The 17131-nt window shown below is 39.9% G+C and overlaps 1 protein-coding gene across 1 annotated transcript in view; it reads right to left on the minus strand.

The window, feature by feature from the left end:
* SLC38A11 (solute carrier family 38 member 11) overlaps positions 1 to 16687 on the minus strand; it is a 55034-nt gene extending 38347 nt beyond the window's left edge. The window contains exons 1-7 of the mRNA XM_072751809.1: positions 16551 to 16687; positions 15129 to 15246; positions 12503 to 12577; positions 7152 to 7286; positions 5877 to 5942; positions 2253 to 2359; positions 351 to 430 (exon numbers count right to left, since the gene is read on the minus strand). Of these exons, the coding sequence (XP_072607910.1) occupies positions 351 to 430; positions 2253 to 2359; positions 5877 to 5942; positions 7152 to 7286; positions 12503 to 12577; positions 15129 to 15246; positions 16551 to 16589 (620 nt within the window). The 5' untranslated portion in view covers positions 16590 to 16687. The remainder of the gene's footprint in view (positions 1 to 350; positions 431 to 2252; positions 2360 to 5876; positions 5943 to 7151; positions 7287 to 12502; positions 12578 to 15128; positions 15247 to 16550) is intronic.
* Between the last annotated feature and the right edge of the window lie 444 nt (positions 16688 to 17131).

The raw sequence follows: 17131 nt of genomic DNA on the forward strand, positions 1-17131 counted from the left end.
ATTCCCAGTCCCCAGGATCACACCCTGGGCTGAAGGTGGCACTAAACCACTGAGCCACTTGGGCTGCCCTATTTCTCACTATTTAAAATCCTTTCCTTACTCTAACTCTTAAGGCTGGCCATTAACATACAAAGTAAACTCAATATAATCTCAACAGCCACGCAGGGGCCAAATGAAAAATGCCTGTCTACTTAGATGTTTTTATTTTCTCTCATTTTGTCAAATACTGAAGATAAATGGTGCTTCCAGGTACCAAGACTACTTTATACTTCAACATTTACAATACATCATATGAATATCTATGTGAAGACTATAAATTAGAGACTAACCAATATAGCAACAAAACTTACATGTATGGACCCAATGAGACTACCCTCGCCATTACAATTCCAAGAATCAGAGTTGTTAAAACTGTAGAAAGAAAAGAGATCTGCAAAAGAAAATGTAAAGATATCGTCAGTTTGGAAAAGAGATCAGTGTATTAAAAATATTAGGTGTTTCTCTTTTTACTTGAGTAGAGCTTTATACAGTTTTTGTTTATACAATCCTATAGTAGTTTTTTCTTACAGATGGGTGTTGCTAAATTTTTATCAGATCATAGTATTATTTTTTCTGCCAAAATAGGGGGGGCAAGTATCATATATGACTAATCTTGCAATATGACTTTAAATGTTTTTAGTAGCTTACTGCATATAATGATTTTAGTTGATATGGATCAAAGGGAAGGTTTTCCCTTTCAGGTCCTATTTTGGTGTTGACTTCTGCTTTTTTTCTATTTATAATTGCTTCTTCTGCTTCTGTCTTTACCTTACCCTCCCCCCTTTCAATATAGGACCTTCCCCCCATACACACACCACTCACACACATTTTTGGGGTGCCTCTCTTTTTTCCATTCTGTTCTTTAGCTCTGTTAGTCTATTTTTTCCTATTTGATTTTGCCCTTTGGTCTGTTTCTAAAGTCTTTGCTTTTTCTTTTCTCTTCTGTCACTATTTCAACTGGCTAAAATATAAACTGGTCTGTGTATATATGCATTTTGCACACTCATTATTAAATCTGTGCTTCTGCCCTTAATTTTTTAATGGATAAGCACATTTTAGACTTCTTTCTCTAATAAGAAAAACAAAATGTAAAATTGCTTTTATTTCATTTGGTTAACCTTGTTTCCTTGGTTGTTAGTTTTTAACTAGAAATAAGGTTCTGTTATGAGTCCTCTCATCTACTGAGGAACAGGGATTTTTAAGTAACATTCCCAAGGTCACACAGTTTGAAAGTGGCAGAGGGAGAATTCAAATGCAAGCACCCTAACTTCACATCAGGGCTCCTACATTTATGTAGGATAACATTTATGTCTACAACATGTGAAATGGAAAATTGTTGAGTTATTTCAGATAATTCACAAAAAAATTTCTTTTGATAGACTCTTGTTTATTTCTGGAAGTCTATTAGAGAACAAAGGTAGAGTGGTCAGAAACTTTGGAGTATCTCCACTCTAGCTGACCTGGAAGGACGTGGGTAACAGTATCCATAATAAGATCCTTACGGAAGGACCCATAAGTGTGGATACACAGAAAATATCACAGTGAAAAGTAAAATTCACTCAACTTTTAGACTTTCAAATTAGAACATAAAAATATATCACTAACTCTTTTAAAAAAGTTTTTCATCAGAATGCTTGGCATAATGTAAATATAATACCAATAATATTTTGAATAAATACAAACACTCCTTGAGAGTAAGGAAATAAAAATATGGTCGATAAAGGCTAATCTATGCAGATAAGCCTAAATGGTGAGTCAAATAATTATTTGGTTGGTTTCATTAGAAATGCATCATTTCTCTTTAGCAGTAAGAATCATGTACACTGGCCAAATTCTCATGAATTGATCACTGACATATCGACATTTAAATTCACTGGATGAAACACTGTAGTTTACAAAAAAATTTTGAGCCAGTGTAGTGATTCATCCCTACTTCTTAAACTTAGTCTAACATTAAATTGTTTAAACTACTATCCATAAAAAAAGATAGAACATATTCTTCAGTAAATTAGACTTGGTATAAGTATAGTTCTTTTTATTTTCTAAATTGAAAGTATGGTGCCTGACATCAGATTATGTACCTTAGAAAGAAAGGTAAGAAAGAATCTAAGATAAATACTATAATTAAGAACTTGGCCACATAGATAGTAGTTTGACAAAATTAGTGCAGGTAACAAAGTGCATTTCTGAGCCTTTTTAAAAATGTAAGTTACCTTTCCAAGCTTCGCTATATCTCGATACAAGGACAAAGGCAGCGTAAAGGCAGCAGTAGAAAGCACAATAATGAAGTGGCGACCAATAAACAAGTTTTCAGGGTCAACTAAAACACAATAAATATTATAAAATCTTTAGAGGTGTGAGTTAACACACCAGTGATACAAATAGCCAAATATTTAAGTGCAAAAATGACTTAAATAACTTTCAATATTATCTAAATGACAAAGATTTTGAGTAAATAAATCTCATAAAACCACGTAAAAATAGAAATGATTCACAAAAATGTAAATACAAAATAACTTAAGGATGAACCTATAGTTCAAATAATCTTATCTTTCAAATTATTTTAATATCTTTCTAATAAGTTTACCTGCTTCTACCCTTCTATGTCTCCTTAGAGTATACTTTTAACCTAGAAGGTACAGAGATCCTTCCCAAAAGCTAAAAACATGTCACTCTTTGTCTAAAACTCTCTAATGGCAAATCCTTTCTATAGGAATTAAGGTACATGAGGAGGAGTCATGTACTGAAGCTTCTTTTCTTTTCTTTTTTTTAACTTTCGTGTCCTAGAGAGACTTGAAAGTGGAGCTTGAAATTTCAAAAATCAAGCTTTAGATCAAAATATTCTATTTCTATGCTTTTGTTGAGAAAGAAGTGGTTTCCCTGAAAAAAAGAAGACAGAGGTAAATAGGGAAGTTATCCAGAAGCTCTGCTGAAACCAGTATACACTGCAGACTCTTGGCTATCCCAATGACTTGATAAAATAATTGTGTGTGTGTTGTGGGGGAGGGTAGTGTATGTGTATGTGTGCCTATCATCAAATACAAGTAAAAGTTGTAAACATAAAATAAAACATACTTACAAGGATTTATATATTTTTAAGGCTGTGCTAATCACAGTATTAACTTTGGGAGCTATGTATCTATTCCAAAAAGGATACCAGTGCTTAAATTTTTTACCGCATATTGAGTTCCTTCAGAGATCATATCATTATGTTTCTGAAATGTCCCCAGTGGTACCAAGTCTTTGTTCATTAATTTCTGCAAAGTCTAAAGTTTGTAGAATAAATGTGTGAGTATGGTTACAAAAAAAGAAAAAAAGAAAGAAAGGAAAATAAAGAAAGAAAAAAATATTATGGGGAAAAAGTAAGCGAGATTAATTTTCCCATATGGCTAATAAACTAACTTATAGGAAAGTTCCCAGATGCAATTTCAAAGTGGTATAAATGTGATACACACTGTAATAAAATAAGCATGAATATTTGCTTAACTCAGATATAACTAAACAATCATCATAAAGTTGTGAATCAAAACACTAAAACATGGGATCCCTGGGTGGCTCAGTGGTTTAGCGCCTGCCTTTGGCCCAGAGTGTGATCCTGGAGTCCCAGGATGGAGTCCCACATCAGGGTCCCAGCATGGAGCCTGCCTGTGTCTCTGCCTCTCTCTCTCTCTCTTTCTCTCTCCCTGTGTCTTTCATGAATAAGTAAATAAAATCTAAAAAAAAAAAAAAAAAAAAACCACACACTAAAACAGGAAGTTCAAGTTCTAGAAAAACCTTGAACTCAACTATTTATATATTTCTGGTGAGCATAATTTGAATTAAATTATTATTATTTTTTGAATTAAATAGTTTGTATATGTGTTTCTGTTTACCCTTTCAAATCATTTGCTCTGCCAATATGTTTGGTAGAAAATATAGATTTCCTTCACTGGGAAAATTCTAAGTCCTAGAAAAACACTGAAATAGAATGCTATGAATAGCAGAGAGGAGACTAGTAACAAAGGATCTCTATTACCATAAAGGACATTTTAAAATAAGGATCTGATGATGAGATATATTATTTTTGCTGATCTTCTAACAAAAATATACCTGAATAAGCATTTTAAGTGAAAATAAAGTGGGTGGGGGGTTGGGATGACTGGGTGATGGGCACTGAGGGGGGTACTTGATGGGATGAGCCCTGGGTGTTATGCTATATGTTGGCAATTGAACTCCAATAAAAAGAAATTTAAAAAAAAGTGATAAAAAGATTTTTCTAAACTAATAGATGCTACTTTGAAAAACTGAAACAAAAAAGGAAACAAAAAAAATCTCATGAATCCTGCAATTAAAAGATAATCACAGTTAACATGTCAATATATTTTTTTCTTGATTTTTTTCCCTTAGTTGTTTATGAAAATAGAAATTTTACATAATTAGGTCAATATTTTATATATGGTGTTAAATTCTTTCCATTTTTCCTTAGCATTCTATCCACTCATGTGATCTCCATTTATGAAAACATGATTTGTAGTTGGGGGCTAGAAGTTGCTAAGAGCTAACAGTGTCAGGCAAGCCTATTACATGCTAATCACTGTCTGTATTACCTTGGTCGTTTCACACAGTAATTCTATGAAGCAGGTGAAACTCTACTTCCTAATTTAGAGATGAAGAAACTAAAACTCAGAGAGGGCATTAACCTTGTCAAGGTCACACAGCAAGCAAGCATGGGTCTGTGATTTGATGGTCAAGTTTCCTGATTTTCATTCCCACTAAACACTCTGAAGGAATAGGTGCAATTTCTAGTTTTAGGTTTTGTTTTATTTTAGTTTGTGTGTCTCTAGAAGGAGTGATTCAGGGACTAAGAAGAAAGGTGTTTTTGTATCACTTTCAACTCTGATAACAACTATAGAGCAGGTAACTATGAGATGAGGATTGTGTGGCTTGGGTGAGAAGCTTTTCAGAACAAAAAGACTCATGATCTCTAAATTATTCAAATCACCATGATATGGTGAAAGGGTGAACGGAAGTGGTGTGGTGATACATGTTGAAAAGGTCTGCTTGAAATGTTCGTAAAGGTTTTTCATAATCATGCCAAACGAAACAACCCAAATGTCCTTCCACTGGGTGATAGATAAACTGTTGCACATTCATATGATGGAATACTCCTCAGCAATTAAAAAAAAAGAGCAAACTACTGATACACCCCAAAAGTTGGATGGATCTCAAATGCACTATTCTAAATGAAGGATGCCAGACTTGAAAGGCTACATGCTATATGACGCCATTTATTTGGCATTCTGGGAAAAGCTAAACTAGAGAGAGGAATCAGATCAGTGGTTGCCAGAAGCTGGAGATTAGGAAGGGTTTGACTATATGGGGAAATAAGGAAAATTTGGGAGGGTGGGTGATGGACTTGTTCTGTATTTTGATTGTGGTTGTGGATATATATGACTATATGCATCTGTCAGACTATACATTACAGAACTATACATTAAAAAGAGCTAATTTTATATATTAAATTATACCTTACCCCAAATAATAGAGAAAAAAGTCAGCTTGCTTATTTAAGAAATGGCATAGTAAAAAGCACATGAAAAATGTTACCACATGGAGTTGGTGATATGTAGCATAAGATATTTAGAATACAAAGTAGTCTATGAATAGCAATGATATCCTTTAAACATTTAAATATGAAATACACTATTTATAAAAGTAGAATAATACTTTAGAAGCAGAATGGATCCAGCTATTGCCAGATATTTGAAGCCATCCAACTCTTCCACTTACAAATATTTTGCTTGTAAATTATTATGAACTACATTAACTATGAATAATATATAAATACATTGACTCACCTCCTGGGATTCTTTGGAAAACTTTGCTCCAAGTGTCTCCAGTTATTATGTTGTAACTTATCATAGCTAAAAATGTAATTAAAACAATACAGTCACCAAGAAACCATCACATGTTTCCTCTTGAACATTTTGATTTTTTGGGATATAACTATTTTTCTTCTCCAAGTTTTTATCTAAATTCTAGTTAGTCAACATACAGTGTAATATTAGTTTCAGGTGTAGAATTTAGGGATTCATCACTTACATACAACACCTGGTGCCCATCACAAGTGCCCTCTTTAACACCCATTAACTGTTTTGAAAGTAATCAGTTATTCCCAAATAGTAGGCATAATCCTACTTATTTCAAGTATATATTGTAATTACAAATATGTATAATTTCAAAAATAACTGGACAGCAAATATATGAGAATATAAGTTTCCATTACAAAAAAATTTTCACTTCACAAATTGATTCTTTCCAGAACAATTTTATTTTATTTTATTTTTATTTTTTTTAAATTTTTATTTACTTATGATAGTCACAGAGAGAGAGAGAGAGAGAGAGAGAGAGAGAGAGGCAGAAACACAGGCAGAGGGAGAAGCAGGCTCCATGCACCGGGAGCCCGACGTGGGATTCCATCCCCGGTCTCCAGGATCGCGCCCTGGGCCAAAGGCAGGCGCCAAACCGTTGCGCCACCCAGAGATCCCCTCCAGAACAATTTTAAATGAGTTCCCATAGTCACTTAAAATGTGATTTGTTTTGTTACAAAAGTTCAGTTTTAAATGAGTTCCCATAGTCACTTAAAATGTGATTTGTTTTGTTACAAAAGTTCAGTTTCCACATATTTTCAGGAATACATTTATTGCTCAAAGAGAAACAATAAGAGAAAATTGTGAAGCCTCCCAAATATCCCCTCATTTGAAAAAGTAAGATTTTGGGGAAATATATTCGTAGCCTTCCATGGAGACATAAGGAACTAATGGTTTGAACAACAGCTGCTGTATTATTTACTGATTTTAAAAATGATGTCAATTCGGTCATTGGTGAATGTTAACAATTTACCTAAGAAGTGCTAGGGGACATGTTCATCATTATGGTATAGCTTTTAAATTGCATGTTGGCCTTGTACATGGCTTCCACAAACCCTTAGATTTAAAAAAACATATATATTTCAGCCTTACAAGAAATCTATTATTTCACCTATTCACTTTTAATCTCCTATTAAACCACCTTCTTCAGAAATATTTGTGTGTTTATAAAAGTCACGCTATTCATTTTCACATTCAACTTACCTATAAAAGGGTACAAAAACTGAAGAACAGAGAGGAGGAGATATCCTGGAAAGCCGAAGGTCTTATTGACCAAAGACTGGTAAGTGTCTGTTCCAGAAAGGGCCCCTCCTTTTATCAATAAAACAAGGGAAAAGTCTGTGGCAAAAACAGTGATTAAACAAACATCAGATTACATTTAATACAATTTTTTTTTTGTATATTGATTTAAAGAAAAAGAAACTTTGAAGCGTTTAATGCTACAATAAATTGGCATGACAAGGCTTACTTTCTTTTCATAAAACATTACCTTTCATGAAACAGTACTGTTTCCAGTTATATATTTTTCAATTCAGATGCAAATATACTTAACGTATCTGTGCAATGAACTGGACAGAAGAGGGTGCGCAGACTAGAGTCAAAGCGTCAGTTTCCCATTTTACTTTCAGAACCTAACCAGTGTAACGACTATTAACAGGATGCAGCTCAGCTGTCCAAGCAGCAGAATGTAGGTAATCAAATATTTCATAGACATTCAATGTGTGAAAACCAAGAATGAAAAATGATGAAGCAATCAGAAAAAAATACATTGAGGAGAATCAGATCATTTGTTTTATAACAAAGTAGAACTAGTAACTTTGTATTATGGTTAAGAGACAACTCCAAGAATTTTTTTAACTTACATTTTAAAGACTCAAGCTCTAATTTTACAGTTGGAATTGAAGACACAAATATACATAAATTATATAATTAAAAGTTAATCTCTCCCTTTTTTTTTTCACTTAACTCAATGTTTTTTGAGCACTTAATGAATGACACTGAAGTTGTACTGGGTACACAGCTATGCACAGGGAGTGATTCTTATTTTTTCTCTTCTCTCGCTCATGCTTCCACCACAGTTGATTTTTTACTCCTTTAAATAATTTGGAGATGCACTCAAATACTAAGAAGAAAATAGAAATCATTGCAATATGCTTTCCACCTTGATTCCTCCCACATCACTGAATCTTCTTTGAAAAATTCACCAATGAGCTCCAAGTTGATAAATCCAATTGATACCTCCTAAATCTTAATCTAACAAACATTTTACCTTGGAGATCACATAGACATCTTCATTTTAAATGTCCAAATTCTAATTTACATAAATATATAAATTCAGGAACCTGGTTCTCCAACTATATTTTTCCAAACTGTGAGTAGTACCAACAGAAATTTGAGCATCACCCTAGATTTCTCATTATCCATCACCTGCTTCATTCTTTCAGTCACCAAATCCATTAACTATTGCATTATAAATTATTCATTGGTATCCCCTCATTTCTAATCTCTAATCTACTTTATTTTAGAGTTTTAACTTGTTTAAGCTTCACAACAAGTCTAAGTGAAATTATTACATCAAGTCTCCCTTTAATAGATGAGAAAAGTGAGTCACAGAAGGTTAAACAAATAGCTGAACTTAACAGAGCTAGAAGGGAAGAGTTGGGACTCAGATCCTGGTTGTCTGGCTCCAAAATCCATGTACTTAACTTTCAACTCTGTTGCCAGTAACCGTTGACATTAGCCAATGGTTTAACCTGTTAAAGTCTCAATTTCCTTCTCCATAAAATTAGAACATGAATACCTACTTCATGGAGTTGGAAGGATTAAGTGCAGTGGTTGCATCATGCTCAGCACCAAACCAGTCCTCAGGAAGTGGTAATGATTATCATTACGTGGGAGCCTTCATAAATGCCTCTGTAAACCTCTGACTTCCTCTCTTTCCACTTAGAAACATCAACCCTATGCTTTAGCAGATGGAATCACTCACACCATTCCCTTTTGCATCTCCACATTTCCATCTGCTTAGAGTACCCTTCCATTTTCTTTGCTCACTCATAAACAGTCAGTGGAGGTGTCTCTTAGCCCCAAAATATGCCTTCTCTTTTGAAACTAGGTTAAATGCCAATATCCCTCTCATTTGTACATATTTTTATTATGGTATTTTCCATAAAGTATTATAATTCTGTTTTTGTCTGCCTGACACTACATTGTGAGCTTCATACAGGCAGGAATAATGTTCTTCTTAGAATGCCTTGATTGGAAACCTGAGAGAGACCAAAATGAGGTTTTGTTTTGTTTTTAAAGACAGAGAGAAAGAGGCAGAGACACAGGCAAAGGGAGAAGCAGGCTCCCTGTGGGGAACCTGATGTGGGACTCGATCCTGGGACTCCAGGATCATGCTAAAGGCAGATGCTCAACCACTGAGCCACCCAGGTGTCCCCCAAACTGAGGTTTTATGAAGGTAGTTCTTCAGCAATATGGAAGACTCATCAGGAAATGGACAGATGCTAAAGGGAGGAAAACTCAACAGCAACTTATTGACCAAGGAAGAGGATGAATGAGGACCTCAGTCACAGAGAGTATGGGATCAGTTTCATAGATGTTGTGAAGTTTTGGTGAAGAACTATATGTTTGGGATGAGAATGCTGATTTTTATAAAAGTTCAAAATCCATTGCTTAAAGTTAACAATTTATTAAGAATTAGTCTCTCTCTCTCTATATAAAGAATTTATAATAAATGTGTTTTTCTACTTATAAAGTACAAGCTATAAATATATATCTTAAGAGCTTTAGGTATCTGAAATATCAGGGCAACCCTAGTGGCTCAGCAGTTTAGCGTCGCCTTCAGCCCAGGGTGTGATCCTGGAGACCCAGGATTGAGTCCCACATCGGGCTCCCTGTATGGAGCCTGCTTCTCCCTCTGTCTCTCTTTCTCTGTGTCTGTCATGAATAAATAAATAAAATCTTTATTTAAAAAAGGAATCTGAAGTATCAATCACTATAACATTTTGTCCACTTTATTTTTTTTTAAAGATTTTATTTATTTATTCATGAGAGACACAGAGAAAGAGAGAGAAGCAGAGACACAGGCAGAGGGAGAAGCAGGTCCCCTGCAGGAGCCCGACAGGACTCGATCCCAGGACTCCAAGATCACGTCCTGAGCTGAAGGCAGACGCTCAACCGCTGAGCCACCCAGGCGTCCCATTTGTTCACTTTAAATATATGGCATGCAAATTTTAGATAAATCCATGAATGAGTCCATGTCATTCAACATAAAAATTTTCTTTTAAATCAGTATGTGTGTTTGAACAATAAAAATTATTATACTCTAATAAACAAATATGAAAATCTTAAAGTAAATTAAGAGAAAACATTTGTTGTCAATAATTTGTTCTTATTCTCCAACATGTCAAAACCATGAAAACTGAACTTAGAAAAACTGCTGAACTGGACATATCTCATTAGAGGCCTTAAAAAGACAAAAGAACAATCACAGAGAAAAACCATTGTGTAATTGCAGTGTCATTTAAAGAAAAATTCAATACTGTACCCTAATTGCAGATTTTCCTCTTAAAAGCCTAATTAAGAAATAAAATGAATCATAGTCTATAAATTTTTTTGCTTCTGTGTGGTCATCCTTTATTCATCAGAGTTGCTTAAGATTTTGATCATGCAACTGAACTAACAAGAGTAACTAATTTCTACCGATTAATAAATTAGCAAAATACGACTTTGCAAAAGGCTGCTCACTGTCATTGCATAAGTTTATGCATAATATTAGTTGAGAAACTATTCATATTATTTCATATTTACCTCTGTATAATGTGACTTGGCTTTAGTAAACTGTTAATTCACCTGGAGTATTTAATTCTTTGGTGATACATATTTTTAAATTTTCTTCTATCTACTGGTTTACAGTGTACATAAATGTTTACAATGTACTTAAATAAGTCATGGTTATTATGCCTGGGTGGAAATTAATTATAGTCAGTGCTGACTTACTAGGAAACAGGAAATTAAAAAGGACAAGGGTAATCCTTGAATGGGTTTTTTAGTGTGATGAATGTTCTCATGAATAGAGTGCAATTTTTAAACACCAACAACCCTGAATAAGCACAGTGTTACAGGTCCCGCGTTACTAAGTTATGGGTCTTAAGCTAAGTTATGGGTCTTAAGCTACAAAGTACGAGCTGTAGAAGCTCAAAGCCCCATAGGTTTGGGGAGAATAGTCGGTGAGAGGAAAGAGGGGAGCAAGGCCGTCCAGTGCTTCTGCAGCTCTGACTTTGGAATCTATAGCATGCTTTACTCTCTTCCTTAGCCTGAGGGAAACAAATGGCAGTTACAGGCTGGTCTTGGAAAACTGAGATTTTATGAGGCCACAGCATCTAGCTCAGGGTCTCCAGAAGCAGAGCTGGGTCAGAGATTCTTAGGCAGGGGACTTGAGGGAGTGCTCTCAGGAGAATGGGGATAGGGCAGGGGAAACAGTTCAGCACTGAGGTGGCCTCAGGTGGAGAGTAGCTGCACCTGCAACACGCACTGGCCTCTCCTGGGGGGTGGGAAGGGGAGTGGCAGGGAAGGTGTGTACGTGTGGGCCGGGACACGCAGCTTTTGTGTTTCTTTTTCTTTTTTCTTTTTTTAGAATTTATTTATTTATTTATGAGATACAGAGAAAGAGGCAGAGACACAGGCAGAGGGAGAAGCAGGCTCCATGCAGGGAGCCTGACGTGGGACTCGATCCCAGGACCCCAGGATCATGCCCTGAGCCAAAGGCAGAGGCTCAACTGCTAAGCCACCCAGGTGTTCTCTATCAGTCAGTCATTGGCTGCGGGCTGTGGGGAAATGGTGACTGGACATCATAACCTTACAGGAAGGTGGCGCCATTGAGAGCCAGGTCAATGGTTTGACAACAAGGCTGAGGTGTTTGCAGTCCCTGGAAAAAAGGCACCTAAGTGACCACACATAGTAGTCACCATAAAAACCACCACTGCAGGTGCTGTCTCTTTGTGATCACTGCCTTTTTCACGGTGATCCTAAGGTAGAGGAAGGACCCTGTGATTGTCATGAGGTGAGGTGGTGGGGTGATTTCCGACCAGGGAAGAGACCCGCAGGAGGAGGAGATGATTATGGGTTGTAAAGCGCACACTCAGATGGAGGAGTGGCAAAAGGTGAGTGTGAATGAACACTACATGACAAGGGGGGGGAGCAGAAGAGACGTGATAGAGAAAGAAGGCCTGATGTCTGTATTTTCAAAGCAGTGTCTTTCAGCCCTCATCAGCCTTTAAGATGGCTCCCCCACCTACCACTCTGCATAAGGTGTAAAAGTCACATGAAAAGGATTTAGGCTTGGTAATATATGATGCTTTTCTAATCTGTTCAGAACATTAGCAGGAAAAGTAAATCTCAGACATAAATGTCTAAATTCTTTAGGAGTATTTGATGCACTTCCTAATTAGTAGATTCAGTTATTTTGTGTGTGTGTGTGTGTGTGTGTGTGTGTGTGTAATCATCATTGCACTACTTAAGTTGCAGGAAAACGCAATCACATAGTATTTTACCTGTAACATATGAAACACCAAATAAAAGCAATATTCCCAGAGGAAGGCCGGCTTGCTTCATTGAATAAGGTAATCCTGGGAAAATATAAAATGCCCCACCCATTACATTAATAAAACATATAGAAATATGGAGGCTTTCTCCCAATTCCTGTATATAACAGGCTAAGTAAATTGACATATTCATAGCACATGGTTGTAAACAGTGCACATGGCTATTCAAATGTTAGCATTTTAATACTATTTCAGAATAAAATGCAAGCTAAGGACACATCAAGAGAGCAAGTTTATGAGGTGATGGAATAGGAATAAGAAAGCAACAATGAAAAACAGATGCCAGTTCACACAAATAATGTTCGCTTCAGGGTGAGGGGGGAATATCCTTGAATATATAGAAAGTAATGACCCAGAGCTTTCCTTACAAGCTAGCTGGGAAAGCAAAGAGGGTAATAAGAGCACAAAAGGGTTATGGGATATGAAGAAGGACTGACTCTGGAATCGAAGTAGGTAACTAGGAGAGAAAAATGAGAAGGAAAAAGTATTTTGTATCATTTATTATTTATTTTTTTTTAATTTTACTTATTCATTTGAGAGAGAGAGAGAGAGAGAGCTCAGGGGCCGGGGGGAGGATTGGGGGAGAGGGAGAAGCTGGGCAGGGATTCCCCATGTGGGGCTCCATCCCAGGACCCTGAGATCATGACCTGAGCCGAAGGCAGACGCTTAACCGACTGAGCCACGTAGGTGCACCAAAAGTATTTTTTATAAAGCTGAAGGGGTATATAGACGTATTTCTTATGAAATGGTCAATTTAAATTTTTTTTTTGTATTTATTTATGATAGTCACACAGAGAGAGAGAGAGAGAGAGAGGCAGAGACACAGGCAGAGGGAAAAGCAGGCTCCATGCACCGGGAGCCCGACGTGGGACTCGATCCCGGGCCTCCAGGATCGCGCCTTGGGCCAAAGGCAGGCACCAAACCACTGTGCCACCCAGGGATACCCTGAAATGGTCAATTTTATATTAAGGGCAAGAAAATATTTAAGCTAAAAACATATTTAAACTATATCCATTCAGAATTTTTATTCTCTAGAAACGTTTCCCTTAAAAACTCTGCTGAACATAATTAAGAGGTACTTTTTATGTTGCTGACATGAATTAGCTTAAAGTGTTCACATGGGGAATGAACTCTGGAATTTTGCCAAGGAGAGCGCCAACACCTCCCTGGTTCATGGGGGCAGAAATTCAAGCAAGTCTTTGCCCCTACTTGGTTACCTGGCCTCACATACTTCTATCTTATGTGCCATTAAAGAGAACTGCCTGTTATTTGGAAACAACATCAGGAAACACATCAGCTTGCAAAAGGTGAAAAAAGTAATGCAATTCCAATAAATAATCAATGACGACTGTAACTAAAATGCAAAGCTTTACAGGAAAAGGTAGTGTTCTCAATGAATAGGGCAGGATGTTGTTTTTACCTTTTCTTTTTCTTAAATTGGATGTTAAAAAAAAAAAAAAAGAATAATTAGGGCAGCCTGAGTGGCTCAGCGGTTTAACGCCAACTTCTGCCCAGGGTGTGATCCTGGGGTCCCAGGATCAAGTCTCACATTGGGCTCCCCGCATGGAGCCTGCTTCTCACTCTGCCTGTCTCTGCCTCTCTCTGTGTGTCTCTCATGAATAAATAAATAAAATCTTAAAAAAAAAGAATAATTAGGGGTGCCTGGGTTGTTCAGTCACTTAAATGTCTGGCTTCAGCTCAGGTCATGATCCCAGGGTGCTGGTGTCAAGCCCTGCATCAGGCTCCCTGTGCAACTGCTTCTCCCTCTCCCTCAGCAGCTCCCCCTGCTTCTGCTGTCTCTCAAATAAATAAATAACATCTAAAAAAAAAAAAAGAATAATTAGCACTGAAAAAATAATTGCCTTAATTATGATAATGCAACACACTTAATTTTGTCAGAACTTTCCCCTTGCTTCACATTGAGAAAATATGAGCTGCTCATTTCTTTCAATTCTTATTATTTGGCTCCTTTGTTAAGAAAAATTTATATTTTTTCATTTTTCACCAATATCTACTTATTGACTAAATGACACTTAAAATTAATATATCAAAGTAAGTTTGTACTTAAAAATTAAAACTATAGATAGGTAAGGAAATACTGTATGATTTAATTTTCCACAAGATTGTTATGTTTTTAGATTACACTTAGGTACCTCCAATACTTCCAAATATCTGGAGATTTATACTCTAAAAGGTCATAGAAAGGTGGTTCAGGTAATGGTGGACACTTCAGCAAGAGGGAAAAGTACATTAGGTAGCATTATCAATTGACCACCTAGCCTATAAAAATAAATCCAGCATATCCCATAGGCAGTTCCACTTTAACCTACCACATGTGGAGGATGCTCTCACATGAGGAAAAAGAATGAATCACATCCCCACCTTTCGCATGAAAGACACTGTTGTGATGCACATTGTTACAATGGGGGGGGGGGGGGAGAAGGTTTAATGAGGAAAAAATAATCAATTTTATTATTTAAGACTTTTTACTTAAAAATAATCAGTGACTAGTAGCAACATGGTAAGTCTTAAATTTCATCTTTTCACTTAAAATCTAAAACAAAACAACACTTACCTATCATACCAGATCCTATAATCGAGTTGACAACATTAAAAACAGCCGTGCACTGACGACAAGTTTTCCCTTTGTGCCCATGTTCAGAAATGAGAGCTTCTCTGTCATCTAGGTGGCTCTGGTTTTAACATATAAAATGGCAATGACATATACTCAATTAAATAGTCAAAAAAAAATTGGAAAAGTGTCAGAGAAATCTAGAGTGGAGGACACCCCCTGGACGTTAGCAGTAATCATCGGCAATGTCCAGGGCGACAGGGAAATAATGGTCAGTTCGGGCTCGGAGGGGAGCAGCAGAGCTGATTCAGCGGGCGCCGCACCCCACGCAGGCGGGTGTCCCAGCCTCGGCGGCGCCCGAACCAGGCCCGCGGCGGGATCGAGGGGATCGCGAGTCCGGGGTCCGCTGGGGAGCCTGGAGCACACGGGGTCCGCTGGGGAGCCTGGGGCACAGGGGGTCCTCTGGGGAGCCTGGGCACAGGGGGTCCGCTGGGGAGCCTGGGGCACAGGGGGTCCTCTGGGGAGCCTGGGGCACAGGGGGTCCTCTGGGGAGCCTGGGGCACACGGGGTCCGCTGGGGAGCCTGGAGCACACGGGGTCCGCTGGGGAGCCTGGGCACAGGGGGTCCTCTGGGGAGCCTGGGGCACAGGGGGTCCTCTGGGGAGCCTGGAGCACACGGGGTCCGCTGGGGAGCCTGGGCACAGGGGGTCCGCTGGGGAGCCTGGGCACAGGGGGTCCGCTGGGGAGCCTGGGCACAGGGGGTCCGCTGGGGAGCCTGGGGCACAGGGGGTCCGCTGGGGAGCCTGGAGCTCAGGGGGTCCGCTGGGGAGCCTGGGGCACAGGGGGTCCTCTGGGGAGCCTGGGCACAGGGGGTCCGCTGGGGAGCCTGGAGCTCAGGGGGTCCGCTGGGGAGCCTGGGGCACAGGGGGTCCGCTGGGGAGCCTGGAGCTCAGGGGGTCCGCTGGGGAGCCTGGGGCACAGGGGGTCCTCTGGGGAGCCTGGGCACAGGGGGTCCGCTGGGGAGCCTGGAGCTCAGGGGGTCCGCTGGGGAGCCTGGGGCACAGGGGGTCCGCTGGGGAGCCTGGGCACACGGGGTCCGCTGGGGAGCCTGGGCACAGGGGGTCCGCTGGGGAGCCTGGAGCTCAGGGGGTCCTCTGGGGAGCCTGGAGCTCAGGGGGTCCGCTGGGGAGCCTGGAGCTCAGGGGGTCCTCTGGGGAGCCTGGAGCTCAGGGGGTCCCCGGGGAGCCTGCATTGGTCGGGCGCGATTGGGGTCACCCTGGAAAGCATCTGCCAATCAAAAAAAACGTCGGAGGGAGGCAAACCCTTTCCCCGGGAGCCCTTTCCCGGTGCTCAGCCGGACCGAGGGCAAGTCGGGGTCCCCGGGCGGGCTGAGGGAAGGCGACGCGGGCCGGCCCCGGAGCGTTACCTGCCGAGGCACGTCGGGCCCCTGCGCCTGGTAGCCCATGGCTGCAGCCGAGTCCTCGGCGCCTGGAAGGTTCGAGCGCCCCGGGAGCCCGCTGCACCGGCTGGAGCCCGCGGCCCGGGCCGCCTTGCTCCGGGGGCTGGGGCGGGAGGCTCCGGGCGTCGGGGCCCGGCCGCGCCCTCGGGTCCGCGCACCGCCTTGGCCGCGACACCTGCGCTGGGAGGTGAGGCCCGCCCGGGGGGGGGGGGGGGCGCGGGAACCCGCCGCATCTGTCCCCCCTCCCCCTCCTCCTCTCCCCGTGCACACCGTCTGCGTCAGGCTTCTAATTTAAACGGGAAACCAAGCAAACCAAAAACTTTTCCAGGGTCTTAGCAGAGTCGATTACTGAGCGAGCTTTGGTTAAATGTTCCCTGATGACTTTGCAGAACACGAGGCCGAGATGGTGGCAAAGAGGATGGACGCGCGTGAATTCCAGCAGTGAGTCTGAGAAGCTGGTGCAAGGGGCTGGAAAGGGGGAAGCGCTTAGAGCATCCGACGGGGAATCTCCCAGGGTCACCTCTGCACCCTTCCTTTATTACAGATTA

Source organism: Vulpes vulpes, chromosome 3 (genome assembly GCF_048418805.1).
Source record: "Vulpes vulpes isolate BD-2025 chromosome 3, VulVul3, whole genome shotgun sequence".
NCBI lineage: Eukaryota > Metazoa > Chordata > Mammalia > Carnivora > Canidae > Vulpes > Vulpes vulpes.